This window comes from Pimephales promelas, chromosome 12, assembly GCF_988280905.1.
Source record: "Pimephales promelas chromosome 12, fPimPro1.hap1.1, whole genome shotgun sequence".
Classification (NCBI taxonomy): Eukaryota; Metazoa; Chordata; class Actinopteri; order Cypriniformes; family Leuciscidae; genus Pimephales; species Pimephales promelas.
The window spans coordinates 16,203,061-16,223,426 of NC_142780.1; the positions used below are offsets into that span (position 1 = coordinate 16,203,061).

The following is a 20,366-nucleotide window of genomic DNA, read 5'->3' on the forward strand; positions in this document are numbered from 1 at the left end:
CGAAAAATCTAGCATTTCGCTATTAAAGTCAAAATATTTCGATATTAAAGGTGAAATATTCCGAGAATAAAAGTCGAAATATCCTGAGATTAAAGATTAATGTTGAAATATTCCGAGATTAAAGTTGAAATATTCCGAGATTAAAGTTGAAATATTCCGAGATTAAAATTGAAATATTCCGAGATTAAAGTCGAAATATTCTGAGATTAAAGATTAATGTTGAAATATTCCGAGATTAAAGTTGAAATATTCCGAAATTGAAGTCGAAATATTCCGAGATTGAAGTCGAAATATTCCGAAATTAAATTTGAAATATTCCGAGATTAAAGTCGAAATATTCCGAGATTAAAGTCGAAATATATTTTGAGATTAAAGTGCGGTAATTCTTGTTGGTAGATTAGAGATTGTTTTGTTGAAAGCCCACATAAAAGTAAAAAGCTACTATTTTGTGTTGATGCATGGCAGTTCGACTTCACAAGAGCATGTCTTTACACACGCGCGCGCTTTGAGCCACTGTACGCGCACTGTTATGAATGCACACACTTCTATGAAAGACTGTTTTATCGTAATGTTTTGACTTTACTCTCAATTTTTTTTTACTTTAATCTCGAAATGTTTCGACTTTAATCTCGAAATGCTATATATATACATAGACTTCATATGAATAAAATATAAAAACACATTGCAATGTATAATTCCACAACCACTAGTGGCACAAAATGGAACTGCAGAAATAATTGTTTCCTAACAGGTTTCCAAGGTTTTCTGTTTCTTTAAACCTTGTAGCAAATCCATCTCTTGTATATGTCATAATGATTATTTAGCATTTTCTAGTAACATTTTGTTAAAACCTGTAATTGACCTGGAAGAATATGAACTAAAATAAATATTTATATAAACAAACTTTGGTAACACTTTATTTGAAGTGGTGTGCATAATACTGACATGACACTGTCATAAACATGACATAACACCATCATGAACATGAAGGAGTCTTTATGAATGTTTATGACTGTTGTCATTAAGTGTTGTTCTTTAAATTACGACACTTTTAATGCAAAGTTGACATTGTTTAAAATGTCTTTGTTGTCTTCAGAAAATGCCTTTCTCTCAAAGAGTTCTAGGTAATACAGGATTGCCAAGATGTTCATTGACATACAGATAACATGATACTTCCATGGTGCTTTTTGTGTCCTTTTAGAAAATTTAGTCATAAAATTGTAATTGCATAGAAAAAGAGCACTTCAAATTTTCCAATTTTGAATGAAGAAAGAATGACACAAGAGCAAGAAAAAGTTTTGTTTTTGTGAACTTTGTCCTTTTGTCTTCTTAAGAAATACATAAGTGCTTCATTCTTGCACTGAGAAGTGCTGGTCCATAAATGCACTAGGGGCTCGGAAACCTTAATTTCTAGCTTATTTGCTGAGTCATATCAGTTCCAGGAGGCCCTGTATAGTCTGCTGTAAATTGCACTATAGGCAAATGGTTGTTTTTGAACAGTGTCCAAGTATGGAGGTATAAGGAGGTAAAGGAGGTAAACGCTACCTGTCGACAATGGGAATTTTCTCCCTCCCAATTTTTCTCTCCCTTTGTGTTTTTATGGGACTTCATAGTGTGTTATTCCATAAATAGGCTAGTAGCGAACAGTCAAATAAAGTTGGTTAGAGTCCGCATGGTAAAACTCCACAGACCCAGGAGAGACTGCATGGGGCCGGGATCAGGGTTTATAAGACGTTTGGGAGTAAATAAAGAGTAGAGCGATGTGCTAGTTCAACTCAGAGGTCTGATACTGCTTTAAACTTCAACTTTCCCTACAGACAAGCATTTGTTATGATGGTCTGTTCAGGAGTTGTGATGATTAACCTACAGAGGTTAGGTTTGTTCATTCATTTGCCAGAGGAGGGTCCTGAAGCTATTCCTCACTTGCTCTCTCTGCCAGAGACTTTAGTCAGGATAGACACTATACCGTATTTAATTAGTTACAAATGGAAATGAGGCTGTGAGGGATTAAAGCGGAGATCGGATTTGGGAGGTGGGCGAATCAGATGATCCAGTAGCCTGGTTTCCATTGCAGATTTGCGCAAAACGTTTGCGATATTTTATAAATGTTGATAATAAACTATTGCAAATGGATGGCATATATCCATTAACAGATATTATGCAACTTAAAACATATTTTTTTCCTCTTGTGATAAGTCATTTCAAAAACCATGGCAACGGATCTTCAAAGATTTATGTATATATCACAGCCACCACACTAAGTAGCCAGTATTTTTAATCGAAGGAGACGTAGACGTGTTATCCAAGCATTTATGGCAATGGCTTCTCCCTCCCATCTGCTTCAAGGTCTTGATAAATTGTGGCATTTCAATGTTGTTTAGAATCCAGTATTCCCATAATTATTTAGACTTTTCTTCTGTCCAAACATACCATGCTGCTTTTTAAAGAGTAATAGTGAACTTAATGTTAGAGGTCTAATATTTCTTCTTAGAGTTTAACATCATTTTTAAACATGAGTAATTCATTTCAAATTGGTCTAAAACATGCAGTGGGATTGACTTTAGATTAAAACTTATGGTACCATTTCTAGTCATTGACACTGACTAGAAGCAATTTTGCAACTGCATGTAAACTACCTGTCAGAGTCTTTGGAAACTGTCTGCTTAGCACTTTATTTTCCTTTCACTTTATCAACCAAGCTTATTTTCAGGCAGCAACTACACTTTTTGCTTACAATTTTTGAGAATAGAAAATATTTTGTTTGTATCTATTCAGTACAGATCTTTTGACGTCTGTGTGTGCTGGGAGGACTACTCATGACATGATCTTTCCTTTACTCAATGTTGTTGTATCTTTAATAGGCACTGAACAGCAGCTTGTCTCTATATGTATATTAAAGATGAAGGCATATTACTGATTGTAACAAAAAGTTAAAGTTTTAAAGGGGTACAATTAAACTGAAATGGGTGCACTGGGAATAACTAAAATTTTAATGGTGCATACTCATAAAAAATATAATAGATTTCCAATGATATTTTAAATGGTGTATTCATTAATTATTGTAAGTAATAAATTAATTATGTAACATATATATATATATATATATATATATATATATATATATATATATATATATATATTAAAAAGCCCCTATCATAGCATTTGAAATGTTCCTATTTTTGTTTTAGGAGTTCCAAAAAACAGTTTAACGTGCATGCAAGGATAAAAAAAAACACTTTATTTGTCTTATAATATGCATTTATTTTTAACTGATTTGCTCAACGACTCCCAAATGATTCGTTCGACGATTCATTTTCCCAAACACCTCCTTTGAGTGACACGAATCTGCAACGATTTGTCAAATGACCCAGTCAGTTGTTATTGGTAAACCGTAGGCAGAGACTGTCGGCAACGGAACGCCCATAACCAGGATTAAAGCTTGTCAAGTGTTGAAAATTGTATATAGTGTTTGAACAAACGTGTCAGAAAAAGTGCACTTTCCACACGGTCCCTTACTCGAATCAAGAGCAAGCTTTCCCGGCGAAACTCACATTGCGGCGGCTTTTGAGGGGCAGTGCTTATTATATAGAGCGAAGTCATATTTGGCTAAGTCGTTTAGGAGGTAATTGCCATTTTTCAATGAATGTCTGGTGAATATCAAAAACAAAACTAACTTTACCCCGCTTAGAAGCTGCGCGGAGTGTACACAACACACACAACACAATATAACTATATTGTGCATGCTACAGAAAACATAACAGCAAACATTATTAATATTACTTACAGGTTGTGATTCGGAGGAGGACAAACCTGATCTATATACACTGGATACTGAGCCCTCCTTCGGGAACAACCGGCTTGCGAATCCACGTTTGAATTAATTTAGGTTTTTGAATTTTGAATGATTCGTCATTAAAATGATGAGAACACAAGGTCCGGGCTATACTGTTGCAAATATGAACTCTGACCTGATTCTTCACATGCTCGTCCCTGGACAATGGAAACAAGTGGCTGAACTGTCCTTGCAATGTAGAACACAGCGTCTTCTCGACATGATGCGATTCAGCTGAAGTATTTGAATGTGTTCTAGACGTCACTTCAAGTCTGCGCGCGCAGTTGTTGGGAGCAGCCAATGACCTATCTACATCACGATGTAACAGCTAATGACTCGTTTCGAAAACAATTCATTTCATAGACTCAGAGTCGACTCTCACTTTTGAAAGACAATAACTTTATATACGGTGCACTTTCAGATATAAATCTTTGCAGGATGTTTTCATTCCCTTAGAGCTATATTCCACACCATATGAACAGTCATTTTCAAAAATCCATGATAGGGGCTCTTCTAAGTTCTTCCAAATTAACAGAACTTTGTTGCAGATTGCCAATGCTCAAATTAAAATTCCTTTATTTGTGTTCTTATGTAACAGAGTGGCTGTGAAAGGTCTGTTCATGGTTGTGAAATTGTAAAGTCAGGATAATTTGTCTTGGATAAGCAAAATGAGACTGTCTGTGTCTTTGGCTGGTGTTACGTGGCCAATGTTGGAGACACTTTCTCCTTTTGGCCCCAAATAGATCTCAGGTTGCAGGGGCTATTCTGTTTCACAAAGCTGGGCACGTTTGTCTGGGTAACTCAAATCATTGGGCCGTGAGCTGTGGAAAAAGACTGAGTCATCCGGCTGCAGATCTGCGCTCTGGGAAACAGTGTGGACACCAGTGCAGGATGATACACTCTATGTCAGCCGTACTGTATGTGCTAGACCATCCACAGCCATGTAGTCGCTTGGCAGGCACCCACACACACTGAAATTCTCACAGCATTGAGCCAAGACGTAAAGCCAAGACATACAGCTTCACCCTCAGAATCCAGTTCTCCTGCACTTTTCTCCGGATTGCTCAAAACTGGATTCCTCTGTGCATCTCATAGACTTTCTGTTTAATTTGATAATGAACATGTATGGTGCTGAAGACTGAAGAGTAAGGTTATGGTTAGTAGCCAGGCTAATATTACTGGTGAGGAAAGTGCAAGTTCATTATGAAATAGATCCAGTTACTCATTAGCTTCAATAGCAGAAAGATTAAGTTGCATGATGTTGTCTGTCAAGTTCATTTAGTAAAAGCCATGCTGCCACATACTGTCTTTGGCCCAGGCATGTGTCCATATGTTGTATTTTGAAAATTGCCTTTGGAGTGCTGGAAAAAAAAGTGTGTAAACTTTTGAAAGTCCTTGGAAAAAATTGCTTGAATTTCACTCTCAAAAGGTTGTACAATACACTATTTCTTTAACCTGTTGTGAGCTCGCACTTTGCTGGCTATTATTGGTCCGAGTTGACGAACGGTCTGGGGGTGCGTTTCCCGTACAACGACGTAGTTCACTGTTTCACTACGATAGTACGATGCATCGTCACGACTGTTTCCCGAAACCCACTGTCGCAAAGTATCGTTCAACCACGTTGGTTTCGCACGTGGTGGAGTAACTACTTTTAATGAAACTGTTTGAGATCCAATTAACGCTAGATTTGTTTTATATAAATTACAGACATATCATCTGAGGACTATTTCTAATTGTTCTCAGTTGTTCTGTTTTATTACCAGACTCAATATTTGGCTCGTTCTTACATAGTAGAGCACGTTCGCAGATGCGCACTCTTCAAACACGTTACTTTAAATCTTTTGACAAACTAAAAGACGTGAATTCCATTTGTATGTATGCTGAATAAATGTTACCGGTCGTACTGAATGTCAGCTTGCTTATTTTGCTCAGGATAAGGATTTATTACCTCCAAATGTCATGCAATATAGAAACGATGCCTCTAACCACAGGTCGAGAGCTGTCATTCAAACCAGCGCAGTCTTTTGACCATACGTCAACATCCGCCTTTTTAGGGAACCCTTAAACGTCGGTTAGATGACGTTATCAGATCCTAACCCTACCCCAGACCTAAACCTACCCCGTCACCTAAGCGACGTTAAAGGTAAAGCGTCGGTTGTATGACGGCCCGGGATCGTCAACCAACCGACGTTTAAGGGTACCCTAAAAAGGCGGATGTTGACGTATGGTCAAAAGACGTCCCAAGACGTCAGTTATATAACGACTTGGGGTGAGACTGTGTTATTCAAACCACCCAACTTTGCGATGCTGTTGGCGAATGTCCATTGGAACGATGGTTTCGGGAAACACCAACTCGTTAAACTATGCATATAACGACGGAACTTGCGACCATAGTTGGCTAACGATGCTTTCGGGAAACACACCCCTGGGCTGTGCAGGTCAGCCGAGTAGCGTGGTTTCGTTCCGTTTTAGTTTCGTGTGATGTTTCTCATATGCAAAAAATAATGCCATCTTAGTTGGGCAACGTGGTGGTGGCACCAGTGCTACCTCTAACGAAATTTTCTTTGCACCAGGAGGAAAACAGGTTGCAGTCTGGAGCCCTATACGTGTGTTCAGAATAATCTAAACATTTTGGTTAATAGATTATTGGTAATACTTTACTTGAATGGGTGTGCATAAGACTCACATGACACCTTCGCATTTCATGAATAGGTTTTGTGCATGTTTATGACAAGTGTCATTCGCTCAATTATGACGTTTTTAATGCAAATATGACATTGTTTGAGATGTCTTTGTTATGAAACCTTGATATAAACCAATACATCATAACCTATCAGTGTCTTCGTCATTATGAAGGTGTCATGTCAGTCTGTTTCCAGAAAGTATTTTGAAAGTGTGATAAGACAATGACAAGCATACATGTTAAAGTTAGCCTACATGTCTCACCTGGCCTAAACAATGCCCTTCAAGTCTGTGCTATATCGCTACAGTGTTTTTAAGTGTGTAGCAGGGCATTTTGAAGACTGCTGGTAGGTATTCACTAATGGAGAGATGCCCCCATCTGTGGCATGCTGCCAGCCAGACCATCAAACTTTCATTGTGTAACTCACACAATGCTGCATTTGTTTATAGGTCTCACTCTTTGCGTCCTGCTTTTGGGAAGCACTGTCATACGCTGTAAGTTTGAGGGAGTGAATCTTCTGGAGAAATCATATCTTTTCTATCTCCATGAGTTTCTGTTTTGTCTGCATTTCTTTATTGTGTTGCATCTTGTCCACTCCTTGTTTATCTCATGTCTGGTAAATGGAGGCTTCAACCCACATGGTTGTTACAACAGAGTCGCTGTCGATACGGATTGCGGTTGGTCTACTTTTCTAAAGCTGAACGTTAAGCATCCATCTTCATCTATCCTCCAACTCAAATGCAGCTGCATCTCATTCCACTGTGTGTTTACTTCCAGTTATTCATGAGACAGACAGTTCCTCTGTTCATCTGGCCCGATAATCTATGGAAAACAGGGGGTTGGGACTGTGCCCTTACTTGTCTGTCACTCTTTATATGGATGACGTGACCTACATGTCATTCCCGCAGCCACCTCTGCTCTAGGGGTCAGGGAAGTCCGGACGCCATCTGACCCTTTCTTCACAACAGGGCTCTCTTCGCCTGCTTAGTTGTCCCAGTTTCTCCTTCCCCTGAGTCTCCTGGCAGTTAGTAGGCCTAGTAGGTCACAGGAAGTCGGCTGGGTCTTTACTGTCTTTTGGAGCTCAAGGCCACACATGGTCCGCTCCCTCAAGACTTTAGTAGCTTAAATCATTTAACCTAAATATAAAAGCAGATGCAACACACAGCATCAGTCTACTGATGTAAACAGACATGCTGTGGAACATTCACCGTCACAAGTGTATGTAAATATGGCTGGTTGCATTGTGCTCTGTGAAAATGCTCTCCTATCCTGTATATGGAGTTCCAATTGAGAGCTTGTTTATCTAATCATCAATCAAAACATGAGGCTGTTTAGCCTACTCCTGTGACAACTCATCTAGCATCACTCCCTCACTTCAACTTTTGGATGTGTTCACACTTGCCAGGTTTGGTTAGATTAAAACAAACTGTTCATTTGAAAAAGTGCGAGGGCTGCCATCCGAACCCTGGTGCACACCAAACAAGCCGAATAGATCGGTGTCAGTTCGCTTCCAAACGAACTCGGTTCGGGTTGAATGCAACATGGATTAAAGACTTCTAAACAAAACAAAAATGGGATGTAATGTTACAAGATGAATGCGCAAGCACACCTGGAGTGTATTCAATTCTTCTCATGAGTGTAATGGACGTAGGCCAGTAAGAGCTGTGTGTGTAAACCTCACTTCCCCGATCTCAAGAGGCGCTCTAGCGACTAGGTTTGAAACCAAAATTAAAAATGAAAAATTACTTTGTTAAAAATGTAACGAGTAATTTAAATATCACAACATACAGTAAGTATTGTAGCCTGACTACTTTACCTAAGGCAAATTATATAATTAATTTGTAATTTAATCACATTTTTTATGAGTCATAATATTTTTTTAATTAATTCACAGGATGTTTTTATACATTGAGAAATAAGTGAATCGCAGCAAAGACATTAAACATTTTACCATATCTCCAACATATTCCTGTTAACTTTGCTTATTTATTCAGGTTTCTGCTTTATGATCATTTTGTTTTTGTGTTTGTTCCTCAGGAGAGGAAAGAAGCACAGTATTGTCCTGAGAACACAGCTGTCTGTCCGAGTCCATGCCTGCATAGGTGAGTAACTAGATACTGTTTTCATTTAAATAAACTATGAATGGCGAGAAAAGCATTTTCACCCATTTACATTTCTTGCTCAGTCAGCAGATTCTAGCTGCTTCAGATTTAGGAGCTATTTTCTCATTTGTTGCTTGTTGAATGACGGATGTGTAAATTATACTTACTGAGGCCCTTGCTTGATTTTTACTGTGTGGTAAAGATTTCCTGTTGTTAATATGCCCTCACGCCGCAACATTTATGATTTAGGTTAAACTTGTTCCATGCTTTATTTCTCAATCAATATACAACAGCTAATGCAGCAACTTTGTATTAATGCCAGGGTAATGCTACACACACACACACACAAACACACACCTATGGAAAAAAACATATTGGACTTGAAAACATTTTAAATTTAATTCCATTTTGGTTGAAGAGGGAATGTTTATACGACAACGATGTATTAATTTAGGAAACGTTTGTTCTTTGTGTTTTTCGTGTACAGACGGATCTGTTCACACGGATCCGTGAAAACGACTAAAACACTGTATTATTCTGGCAGGCCAGTAGTTGGCGATGTCACTTTGTAAAAAACAAAAAACAAAAAAAAAAACATTATGCGCATGTAGACATGAACATTTTCGCATTTTACAAATTAGCGTTTTTGTTGTTTACATGGAGAAGATAACAGTATTGTTTTTTTTTTAGAAACTTCACTTTAAACTAAGTTTTCAAAAGCTTGCTTTTTCAAGCCAAAACACTTGTCGTTTAAATGAACGGGCATAAGGCATATCAAGTAAATATAAATATAAATCAAGTAAAAATTATGTAAATATTTTTTTGAAAACAGTGTCATGTGAACGCGCCCTTATTTATAGTTTGTGTGATCAGTTTCAATCTATACTGTATATTTCTTCACAATCTCATTGTTTATCTCATGTCCCTAAACCCTGTTGACAGAATCAGGCTTCATTACCTCCATAAGCCTTATCCCAGATTAACGTCTGTGTCATTGTGTGAAAGCAGGACGGCTACGGCTATCTATGTATCACGAAGGAGTAAGTGTCACAGACGGCACCCTCAAAACCCATTATGGATAAAAACTGCGCAGTTTCTCTGGAATTGTAGTATCCATGTAACATACTTCAGAGGTTTATGTTTCCTTGGTGCCTCGTAGTCTCGGACAGCACAACCATAAACCGTATATGGACCGTCTGATGCATTTTGGACAGAAAAATTGGTTTTACCAGTGCACTTGGAAATTACCAGGCTACTATAAGTGCTTGGTTTCCATCCATCTAATGAATTATTTTATTTTGTTTGTACATATTTAATACAGAAAACGTACTTACAAAAACTTTTGCTTTAACTTCTACAGTAGCTACTACTTTCCTTTCTATTTTTATTTGGCTACAATGTCTGTGAATGTATTGGCAGTAGTAAGTCTTAGCAGATCTTTTTTTCTTTTCTTGTTTGAATAGGCTGTTCTTAGCTGGAATATTCTGCAGTGTGGTGCAAAGATGCTGTCAAAACCCCACCCCCTGGTTCCATCGGGATTTTCCTATGGAGTTCTATTATGGGCATTTTGAGTAAAATAAAGCTTGTGATGAACATAACCTGAAGATACTTAGACATTTTGTTTTGCAATGTAAATTACAGCCACCCATGCCGAATATGTGATATTTGAACCTCATGTTTATAAAAAAAAAAAAACTAGATAAGACAGTTACAATGTAGAAGAAAATGTCAAAGTGTCGATAAGTTACGTTTAACCACAAGCTTTATTTTTTAATCTAAACACCAAAAAAACACTATAAAACCCTATAGGAAAATCTTGAAGTCAGGTTCCAACTTCATCTCTGCACCACTCTATGTGGACCAGACTTCATGCCGACAGTCAAATGTCTCAGTGATTCACTGCCGTTGTCTACAGGAACTGGTAGTCGGTGTTTAAGACAAGTGTGTGTCTGTAGCGAGCAGTATAAAGTTAGTGGCGTGCTGCACCGCAGCCAAGCACACGTGGCTCGTACAGTTTTCCCTCTCCAGACTGCAGAGGAAAATGTAACCGTCAGCCTGAAAAAGTCATTAAAGCTCAGAACTGTCAGATTTTAATTTGTACGTTTCGCAAAAAGTGTTATTTAAGGGTACCAGGGACAAAAACTTCCCTAAGAAAGAAGTGCAGTTATCTCTCGCTGTCAACTCAAGCGTTGATACTATTTACTGATGCTGCATGCCTGACGCATTGCAGAACCATTTGGAAACTCCAAAGCTGTTCTGCTAGGGGTATTTGGGTCCAAAAATAAAGTTGCTGAAACTCCTGGCAAGGTCTGAGAATCTGTTGAGAGAGATTTTACGAACCAGACCTGCTCAGACACCTGCCCTTGAGTAGTTTCCCCCTTTCGTTGGAAGCCTTTCTCGCAATTTGCGAACCGTGAAAGAGGGCAGAAGCTCAGCACAAGTGCCTCTTGTAGCAAACCCTTCCGAGAAGCTTCACCTATCAACAGCTCTGAACGGTGGCTTCAAAAACACGCCATTGATTTATGTCTTGATAACGTGCTTTGTTTGTCTTTGTGGAATCAATGTTCCGTATCTACTATTTAAACCCGTATGGAAAGAGAAGCTTGATAAGAGAACCACTATGCTCTGCAGATGTTGCCTTGCCTCTCTACAGCTTGTTGAATGTTTTCCTGCCATTCTATCCTCTGTCCCGGGACCTGTCCTAGACCACGCTGCATTCCTCGTAGCGATGATGAGATCACTTTTCTGACCAGCTGTGTGCTTGTGTGATTTGAAGGCCTATCTGGGTCAAAGGTGGGGGACCTGTGTGTGGGAGGTAAGAGTCGGGCGAGACTCTCTCTCGCTCTCTAAGCGGATGACCCAAGATGACAGCTGCTTGTCTTTAGGCTTAAAAAGCGTCTCTCGGTTTGTGTTGATGAAAGAGAGGGACAAACCATCCATGATTTAGGCAGCTTTTAGGGATGACTTTGAGTCATATGTAATTCATATTAATAGTATTTAATATTTTGAATTAAGTTTTTTATTTATATTGTCATTTTCATTTCATTTTTAGTTATTCTTATGCACTTGTTTCATTTCATGCAGTTACACTCTTGGAGCCCTGTCTTGCACCTGGCGCAAATGACTTCGTACACTGACGCATTTATCATTCCTATTTTGCACCCCGCGCAAAGCGGACTTTTCCCTCCACAGACGCACGCCGGTAAAGGCGGTTCTGCACAAAAAAAAAAAAAAAAAGGCAGTTCAGCACAAAAAAAGAGGCATGTTCCTGCGCAAATACTCCCTGCTGCTATTTTGCAGTTCCAGAAAACAATTGTGTTGCTCGTACATTCAGATGCTATTTTAAGCGCGCATGTGTGGCGATAATACAGAGTGTGAAAAACGTGCGTAAACTGTAAATGTTTCTCTCGTCTACACAGATGCATTTTACTTTTTGCAAATGATACATTATTATAAGGAAAATATTAAAACACGAGGGAAATCATTGTTGTGTCCATGACGATTGGAAAATTAGAGATATAGCTTACACATTTACCCAAATTATTATATGCATTTTTAACTGAAGCTAATTTGGCTGGGTTTGTCCAATCCCCAATGTCCCTTCTCTTTCTTTTACGGCCCTGACGAGAACATCGATCTCCTCGGCTGTGAACCGGTTGAAGCGCGTTATAATGGAATTGCGCCATGGAACAAGCGCGCCTCGTTCATCACGGTCTTAAGCTGCGTTCACACTTCACGCGACCAAGCGACACGATACCATTAATTTTTAATGGTGAGTGGGCGACTTCCGGCGACTGGATTGGGCGTTGTCTGATGACGCGACAAAGTTGAGAAGAGCAATTTTCGCGAGCGACAACCAATAGGAGTGAAGTCAGTGGAGCGTGTCACTCTTCAGTGCTGAGTCTGACCAAGACAAGTTGAACGAGAAGCTCATTTTAGCAGTCAGAAACTGTCCCATAATTTATGATATATCTCCGTGTACATACAGTGGTGTTCGGGTGGTGGTTTCGGGAACCCAGATAGACTGGTATGTGCCCGTTTGCTGCAGTTAAATAGCCGCGATGGCAAAGAGCGCTCACTGTTTCTCGTTCATCTTTAATATTATGCATTTTATGTACTGATTCCATGTATATTTAGACTTTTCCTTACAAAATATTTGTTTGTAGCGGCAATAAAAGGTATTTGTTGTCTAACATAGAGTAACATCCATGAATGTCACTCACAAACATTAATAGGCAGCCAGTAGTGGGGAACGCCCTCCAGTGCAGCCACTGGCGAGCTACAGCGACAAAGTCGCGTGTAGTGTGAACGCAGCTTTAAAGGGAATGTGATATGACGATCTTATTGGTTTGTTTCCCGTTACGCCCAAACCACACCTATGTATAATGAAGCTACTTCAGACCAACCTCTTTGATCAACTTGCACTGGCCGCGAGAGTCATTTATCCCGCCGGTTAAATAGCAACAGCGCCGAGATCTGCCCACAAAGTTACTTGCACTACAGATCGTTAAAATAGGGCCTTTGGAGTTAAAATCAACTGCATGAGAGACCACAACTATCATGCATAATTTAGAGGCAATAATAATGTCCAAAGTCTGTGAACTGTCATAATTCGTGTCAAGTAATTTGTATTTTGATCCCAATTTTCCACCAATATTTTGGAAACAGGGAATTTTTAGCTCAGTCTAAATGAAAAGCTAATCTAAAACAGTTATTTTCCGAGATGCCTACAGAAGTGCCCAACATTTATTTGTTAAAGTATATTCTTGTATAGAGAGTTGCATTTACCATAAACATTAGCCATTTGCAGCATCTTCTGTGACATCTGGCTGTGCTTTTGATCATACATTCAGGGCCCTTTATCTCTAGTTTGATGAAAGGAATGAATTCAAAACCACTGTGCTGCTGCTATTCATAGCAGGACTGAACACACTGCTCCGCTATAAATCAACTCACCCGAGTGAGCTGTCAACAGATCTGATGACACAACGCCATGAGAACTATTTTCCTGCACTTGTCTGCGATCATTAGTGAAAGCTGTTGCACTTGTGCATTTAAGCCTGATTTATATTTTCCATGTCCATGCTGACCACTTCATGAAATGACATGAGTGTTTGGCTACTGCTGTGCCTAGTATGGTTTCTATGACCTCCATGTTTTGACTGTCCATCACTATTATTATGGGAAGTTACATGTGTCAACTGTGTAAGCATGAGTCTAATGGCTTCTAGAACATGGGTTTTTGGTGTCAAGGATTCCCAAATAAAATGAGTATTACTTATCAGGGACCCATTATTAAAATTTAAAGACATATTTTTTCATGTAAAAAAAAAAAAAAGTAATAGTGTTTGAGAAAAATGTGATATTCTAAGACAACAATTTTTTTGGCTTTTACATTTTCATCCAGCAAAATGTTAAAATATTATCTATCTGGAAATTTTTGTTTTTCGGTTGAAAGTGTATGTGAGATCACTTTACATTTAATGATTTAATAATTTGATTAATATCAATATTATAAAAAAAATTAAAATGTGTGTCCGTATATGCAAATACATATAAATACACTTCCAGTCCTTTATTTACCCTTGCACTGCAGAAATGGTCCAAACATTCATTATAGTTTGAGGATTAGTGGAGTTAAAAGGTTTGGTCACAACACTTTTCATTGTTTAAATATGAACAGACAGGCATAAAGTGTGACCAATAGTAATGATTTATGGAGAAAAAGACGAAATATAGAGATGCAAGGTTTCTACTCGACAGCGACGATATACAAGTAAACCTATGAGCCTAATTTACATAGATAAAGGTGTGTTTGTACTGTAGCAAGTGACAATTACTTGTTTTAAATGCAACACAATGTTATTGAGCATATTTAGCATCTGAACTACGGTTAGTGGTTATTGCTGACAAACTGCATCGAAAAGTGTTTAGTGAGCAGTTTCTTTTTCTCTCTTTGCAAGCGATAAAACGGTTTGTCTACCTTTTCTTCAAATTGCAACCACATGATCATCCAAATTTAAACAGGACTTCCTGAATGCGGTAGCTTTAAGGTCCAAGAGTTAAACATCAGAGGACGCTGCATATAAATAATCTGTTTATTCATAAACATGAATGATGAGTCTTTTAGGTCCTTATACGTAATGCCTGTCATTTAGCGCGTTTGCGGAGAACCTCAGCGGTCAGTGGCAGTGAGATGTAGCGGTGTGGTAATGTACACAACATAGCTCATGGTTGCTGCAGCAGTCGTGAAAAGCACCAATCACCATCAGATGGCTAATTTTCAGAGCCCAGAAACCCCCGCGCTGCCTGCGAGCAAACCGTGGCTTTCCGACAGGGCATAATCCAGATGCCTTAATCATAGTCATTTACCATCACAAACATTTGGCTGTGGAGGAGATACTCGTTGGGCTGATGGAAAGACTGAGATCTGGTGCTCTTGGGTTTTTTTGGGGGGCAGATGAGCTTATGGTTTATAAAGGTTCGCAGGGTCGGTGTAGATCTTAACGCTGATTTGCTATAATCAACATGTCTGGCTGTATAATGGAAAAACAAGGCCAGACTCCTGATTAAACTTAACGATGCCAATGTGTGGTCCCAATAAAACTGGTCTCCGTTTATTACCATTAGCCCTCATACAAATAAAGACATAATGAATTTTCAAACATGTGAAATAAATCTGAAGTAATGGTCTCGCACAGGGTTCTGGGCGCATTTGTAACTAGCAGAACCCTAAACAGCTCTGACAGCCCGTTCTCATCCTTTAACGTCATATAGAGCGCTATATGACAAAACGGCGCTATACTACGCACATGGCACCCGTTATCGTTAATATAACACGCGAACCCAAGACGTTATAAATCCTTTAGCGTGAATATGACACGTACACCCTACCCCACACCTAAACTTAGCCCTCACAGCACGTGTTATATTAACGATAACGGGTGCCATGTGCGTAGTATAGTGCCGTTTTGTCATATAGCGCTCTATATGACGTTAAAGGATGAGAATGCGTTGGCTCTGATTGTGAGGTGACTTGAGTGGTAAATTTTCGCTAGCGTACTCGCCCCAATCCCCACCCAACAGTAATATTTAATGGTGCATTGCGGTTGTGCCCAAATTATAGACATATAAGTTAATGAAGGTTGGAGTTGTTTTTCGAGCTTCCAGAGTAAATCACTAAATTAGGTCTGGGTTTTGAATAAGGTATAAATATGGTAGGGTTATTAGTTCTTCATTAGGCATAGAATGCATATATATGATACAGTACTTGTGCTCATTGTGCTGTTTATCCGAAATGGATGGCCAATGTCTATATCTAGAAAAATGGATGTAAATATTAATCACTTTCACAATTAATGTGAAACTGAATTAACTGTGTTAATTGCTAACTGTACGTTTAATTCTGAAAGTCAGTACAAACAAACGTTTTTTTTTTTCCTATACATTTTTTATAGCTTTTACAGTGGCGAATGGTGACTTATTTAAGCAGTGTGCTCAAGACACACTCAAAGACAGATCAAAAACAGAAATGACAAATTAGAAACACCAGGTATCAATTTAAATTTATACATATTAATTTAATAAATATAAGTATTATAAATAAAAAAATAATACATTTATTATCTATAATAATATATAGAATATATGTTTTTGTAAAAAGTAAATTTCCCTATGGAGAAAATGAAATATTATGAATTTTTTTGTTTGTTTTTTATTTCATTCAGTTTATACAAATACGGTTATTTTTGCGAAAAAGTTTGTCCTTTTTTTTTGTTTTTCTGCATACAGACGACAAAGTTGTCAAAACGATTCCTATTCACACGAATCTGCAAAAACGACTAAAACGCATGCGCAGGACTTCAACATTTTTACAAATTTGCATTTTTTTTTAGTTTATACAGAGATCATAACGTATAATTTTCAAAAACTTTTGCACTTTGAAACCCATTTTTAAAAGTTTGTGTTTTCAGGCCCCGAAAACACTGGAAAAATGAACAGCCAAAAGACATACAAAGTTTTCGGTTTTTAGTTGTAAACGTTGTTGTGTAAATGACCCCCCAGTCTAGTAAGTTTTCATCAAATATTTTCGGTGATTTTCAGTGATCCGATTTCCGGTGATCTGGCAGCAACAGTAACATTTTTTCGCTTGGGCAATTAGCCGACAGCTTTCCTTGTGAATGAAATCCCCCATATGCCAGCAAACCAATGAGAATGCGAAACAACAATGACAATGCATTACAACCAAGCATAGGCGCCAAAGCCATTGTGGATCCACTTACCTGAAACCCTCTGTAACTGCCACAGATTTGAAGAAAATAAATAAATAGATTGGGCAAATAATGGACAGTTACATACAGTACGTATTACCAACATTTATTATGTAAGTTTTGTTGTTTTGTTGTAAGCGAGTCCACAAATGAATTCTCTCAAATGGTTTTGGATGGGTACGCAGAGCATTCATATGGACTTCACGCTCCTGAGATGTTTATCCGTCTACATTTGTCCATGTTTATGTCTGGCACGTTCTCCCCCACCCCCCTTGCAGATCGTTTTTAGTGAATTCTTCCCTCTGTTCAAAATGAAACATTGAAATAAATGTTTATCAGCGCTTGCGTCTTGCTTACAGTTACAGTTAGTGCACCCGATGAGATCACTTAAACTGCCCATTATTTGTGCATATGACATCACTCTAGGCTCTCACACTCACTGAGGTCAGGTAGGACAGGCTGATTTTCAAGAAACCTCCAAGAGCTTGAAACCTAAAGTTGACAAGCCCTTGGAGGTTTTCGTCTGTTCAGCGAGCTGTTATGGAAACCCTGTCTGAATAGCAGTTAGCTTTGAGCTATGATTTATGATCCTTTACATTTTACTTGGTGAATTTGTCGCTTTTGGCCCATTTTTGATGTTTTGGAAAAGACATTGTGTGAGGAGACTCCAAGTTGTAAATTTCCAATAATTCCTTGCACCTTTCCAAGAAGTAAACAATGTTAGGGCAGGAAAAAGCGGGATAATCTAAGGTCCTAAACTGAGTTCGCCGCTCTTGGGCCAGTCATTGCGGTAACTGCTTTTAAATTACGCTGCCCTGGTCTGTGTACTTTTCCTTGGCTATTTTAATTTTCAATTTTTCATTCCAGGATTCTCATAAAAGCGTGGTTGTGTTGAGTCTGTGATTGAAACAGTGAAAGAACCTGCAGGATCTGTCTTCAAGTGTACATTTTCCACAACTGTTATTATTAGTCTCATCACTCAAGCGAGTCGAGTTCCTCGACCTCGAAAGTTTTTTCTTGTATTGGAAATGAATCTCCTCCTCAAAACGACATGCTAATATAAAGCAATGAAATTGCAGATAACTGTCCGCAGTTTCACATCAGCAGGAAACAGTAGTCACCATGGACAGATGTCTGCTGCAGACATTATCAGCGATATAAATTCTGTGGTGATGTTTCCACCAGCCAGATGTTCAGCGTGAACACTGATGAGATAATGAAAGACATTCATGTCCAATCTTTCACAAAATTTCCCTATCGTAGTCGCATCGCATTCTTGGCGTTGTCAAACATGCACAAGGAATAGACACTTAAAGTAAAGAGGGAATACAGAAGCCTCATAAAGGTGATGCCTTCTCTCCCTCAGCTGGATTACTGTGTTCTGACAGCCTCAGGCTAGCATTTTCTCTCATGTCACAAAAGTATTCATATGCAGAGAGCTCAAATCCTACAGCTGATGAAGTCAAGTCAACTCTGACCCAACACTGAACTCTCACCAGGAACATGGAATCGAAGTTTCAGTAATTGAAGTCATTTCAGAGTAAGTACACATATGTCTATATAGAGCGCTTTATTCATTGCTAACTGCTATCTGATAAACATCTTCAAAAGAGTGGATTTCAAATGATGAACCATGAGAACATCTGCTGAATATCATTCTAGCATCTGACAGGGAACTTTTTAGAGATGTATTGCAAATGAGAAAATGCTCTAAAAATGACGTCTTCCAGATGTAAACACATCCAATAGACATCTGGGTGCAGTGCGTGTGCGATTAGGGTTGATAAAATATATTTTTCACTGAGATGGATGCGTTTATGTGTGCGAGAAAAAACAGAATGTACAGGGTGAATTCGGTTATCAGTGTCATTCTTTTCTGCAAAAACATCCAGACTTTCTGTAATTGTAAAATGCTTAGTATGTGACTGCCTTTTTCACAAAACTCAACATTATTTGCTTTTAATAATCCATGTTTGAGGAGGAGTAAAAAATGTTACTATGGTTACCACCGTGTCAGTCAGTCATCGGAATTATTCCATACTCAAAACAAAATGATAATTTTGATGAGGTTTTCAAATGGGCACAGGGGGCCACAAACAGTATTGGGGAAAGTTACTTTTAAAAGTCACAGATTGTTTAATTCTATTGACAGATTTTGGAATATTTTTTTTTTTTTGGAATATTTTCTGTCTTTATTCGTGAAAATATATAGCTGCCTTTATTTTTATATTCTGAAGGGAGATTTTGGCAAAACCACTGATTCTTGGGGATTCACTCTAGGATTTAAATGTGAATGGTACTCGCAAAATTTTGTAGTGTGTATGTGGCCTACCTGATTTGCATAATTCATTTATTGAATCAATTGCTAAAGCAATGCAAACTGTGAATGCAAATAAACAATGCTACAAGCAGGGGCCTGTACCATGATGGTAGTTAAACAAACTCAGGGTTGCAGGACTAGTTTCGAGTTGACAAAACCAAACCAATCCAACCAGGCTTTGTTGGTACCATAATGCTGATCATCAACTTTCTCTGTCAACTCAGGCTTTGATCTTGAGTTAAGGAGTTTAGATGTGACATCAGTAGCGAACAGCCAATCACATGCTGAGAAAGAGTGTAACTCATTCAAAACTCATTTAAATTAATTTCTCGCGAGAGAAGCAACGCAATTCACATATTAAATAAAAGTGTTAAAATATTAAGAATTTAAACAAATTTACACAGCAAGAAGAAAATAGCTGTCTATGAAAGAGGACAACTAAAAGAAAGTCTCGCTACTGTATATCAGTGCAAGAAAAATTTGTGAAGTTAGTTTGTTGATAAAGGTATAGAGAGAATTGAACATTAAGCTTACATGTAGTCATTTTATATCTTCATTTATTGATTCTAAAGCGTATTTATATTGCCTTTATATACGTATTCATTTAAAATCTGCGTAATAATAATTGATGAACTTAAATTAGATTGTTTTAGGATATAATAATTACAGAAATAATTTCTAAATCATACAAATTTATCTACTAAAAGCCATGATTTTGTCTTTTAAAATGATTTGCTGTGGAGTGACTTTATCGTGTCATACATGTGTCACTTTGCTCATAGCTGATTGGTCCAAGTTCGGTTTGCAACCTCTTACCTGGAACATAACCTAGCTGCCCCGGACCAGGTTAGCCGTGGAGTGTAAGTTACTATGGCGATGAACACTGCTAAAAGCCAAACCACTTTCACGGTACCTAAAACCCAGGGCTGGCACAAACTAAACTGAAACATATCGGGCTAGCCACCTAAACCGGCTTCATGGTATAGGCTCCTGGTGTGGTCGTGTGTGTGTTTTATTACTCTTACATTGACCTTCTGTAAATTACTTGAAAGTGAATGTCTTTAAAGGTTTGACTGTTGGGTTGACGGTCACAGACTTCTAGTCTGAACATGTGTAACAATGGATGGATTATGTCCTTTCAGAGAGCGCAGACTGGGAA

The 20,366-nt window shown here is 38.3% G+C and overlaps 1 protein-coding gene across 4 annotated transcripts in view; it reads left to right on the top strand.

Moving 5' to 3' along the window:
* Positions 1 to 20,366, top strand: part of fhod3b (formin homology 2 domain containing 3b) — a 188,083-nt gene that overhangs the window by 20,863 nt on the left and 146,854 nt on the right. For all 4 annotated transcript variants that reach the window (XM_039674624.2, XM_089117557.1, XM_089117559.1 and 1 more), the window contains exon 3: positions 8,553 to 8,617. In XM_039674624.2, coding sequence (XP_039530558.2) covers positions 8,553 to 8,617 — 65 coding nt within the window. The remainder of the gene's footprint in view (positions 1 to 8,552; positions 8,618 to 20,366) is intronic.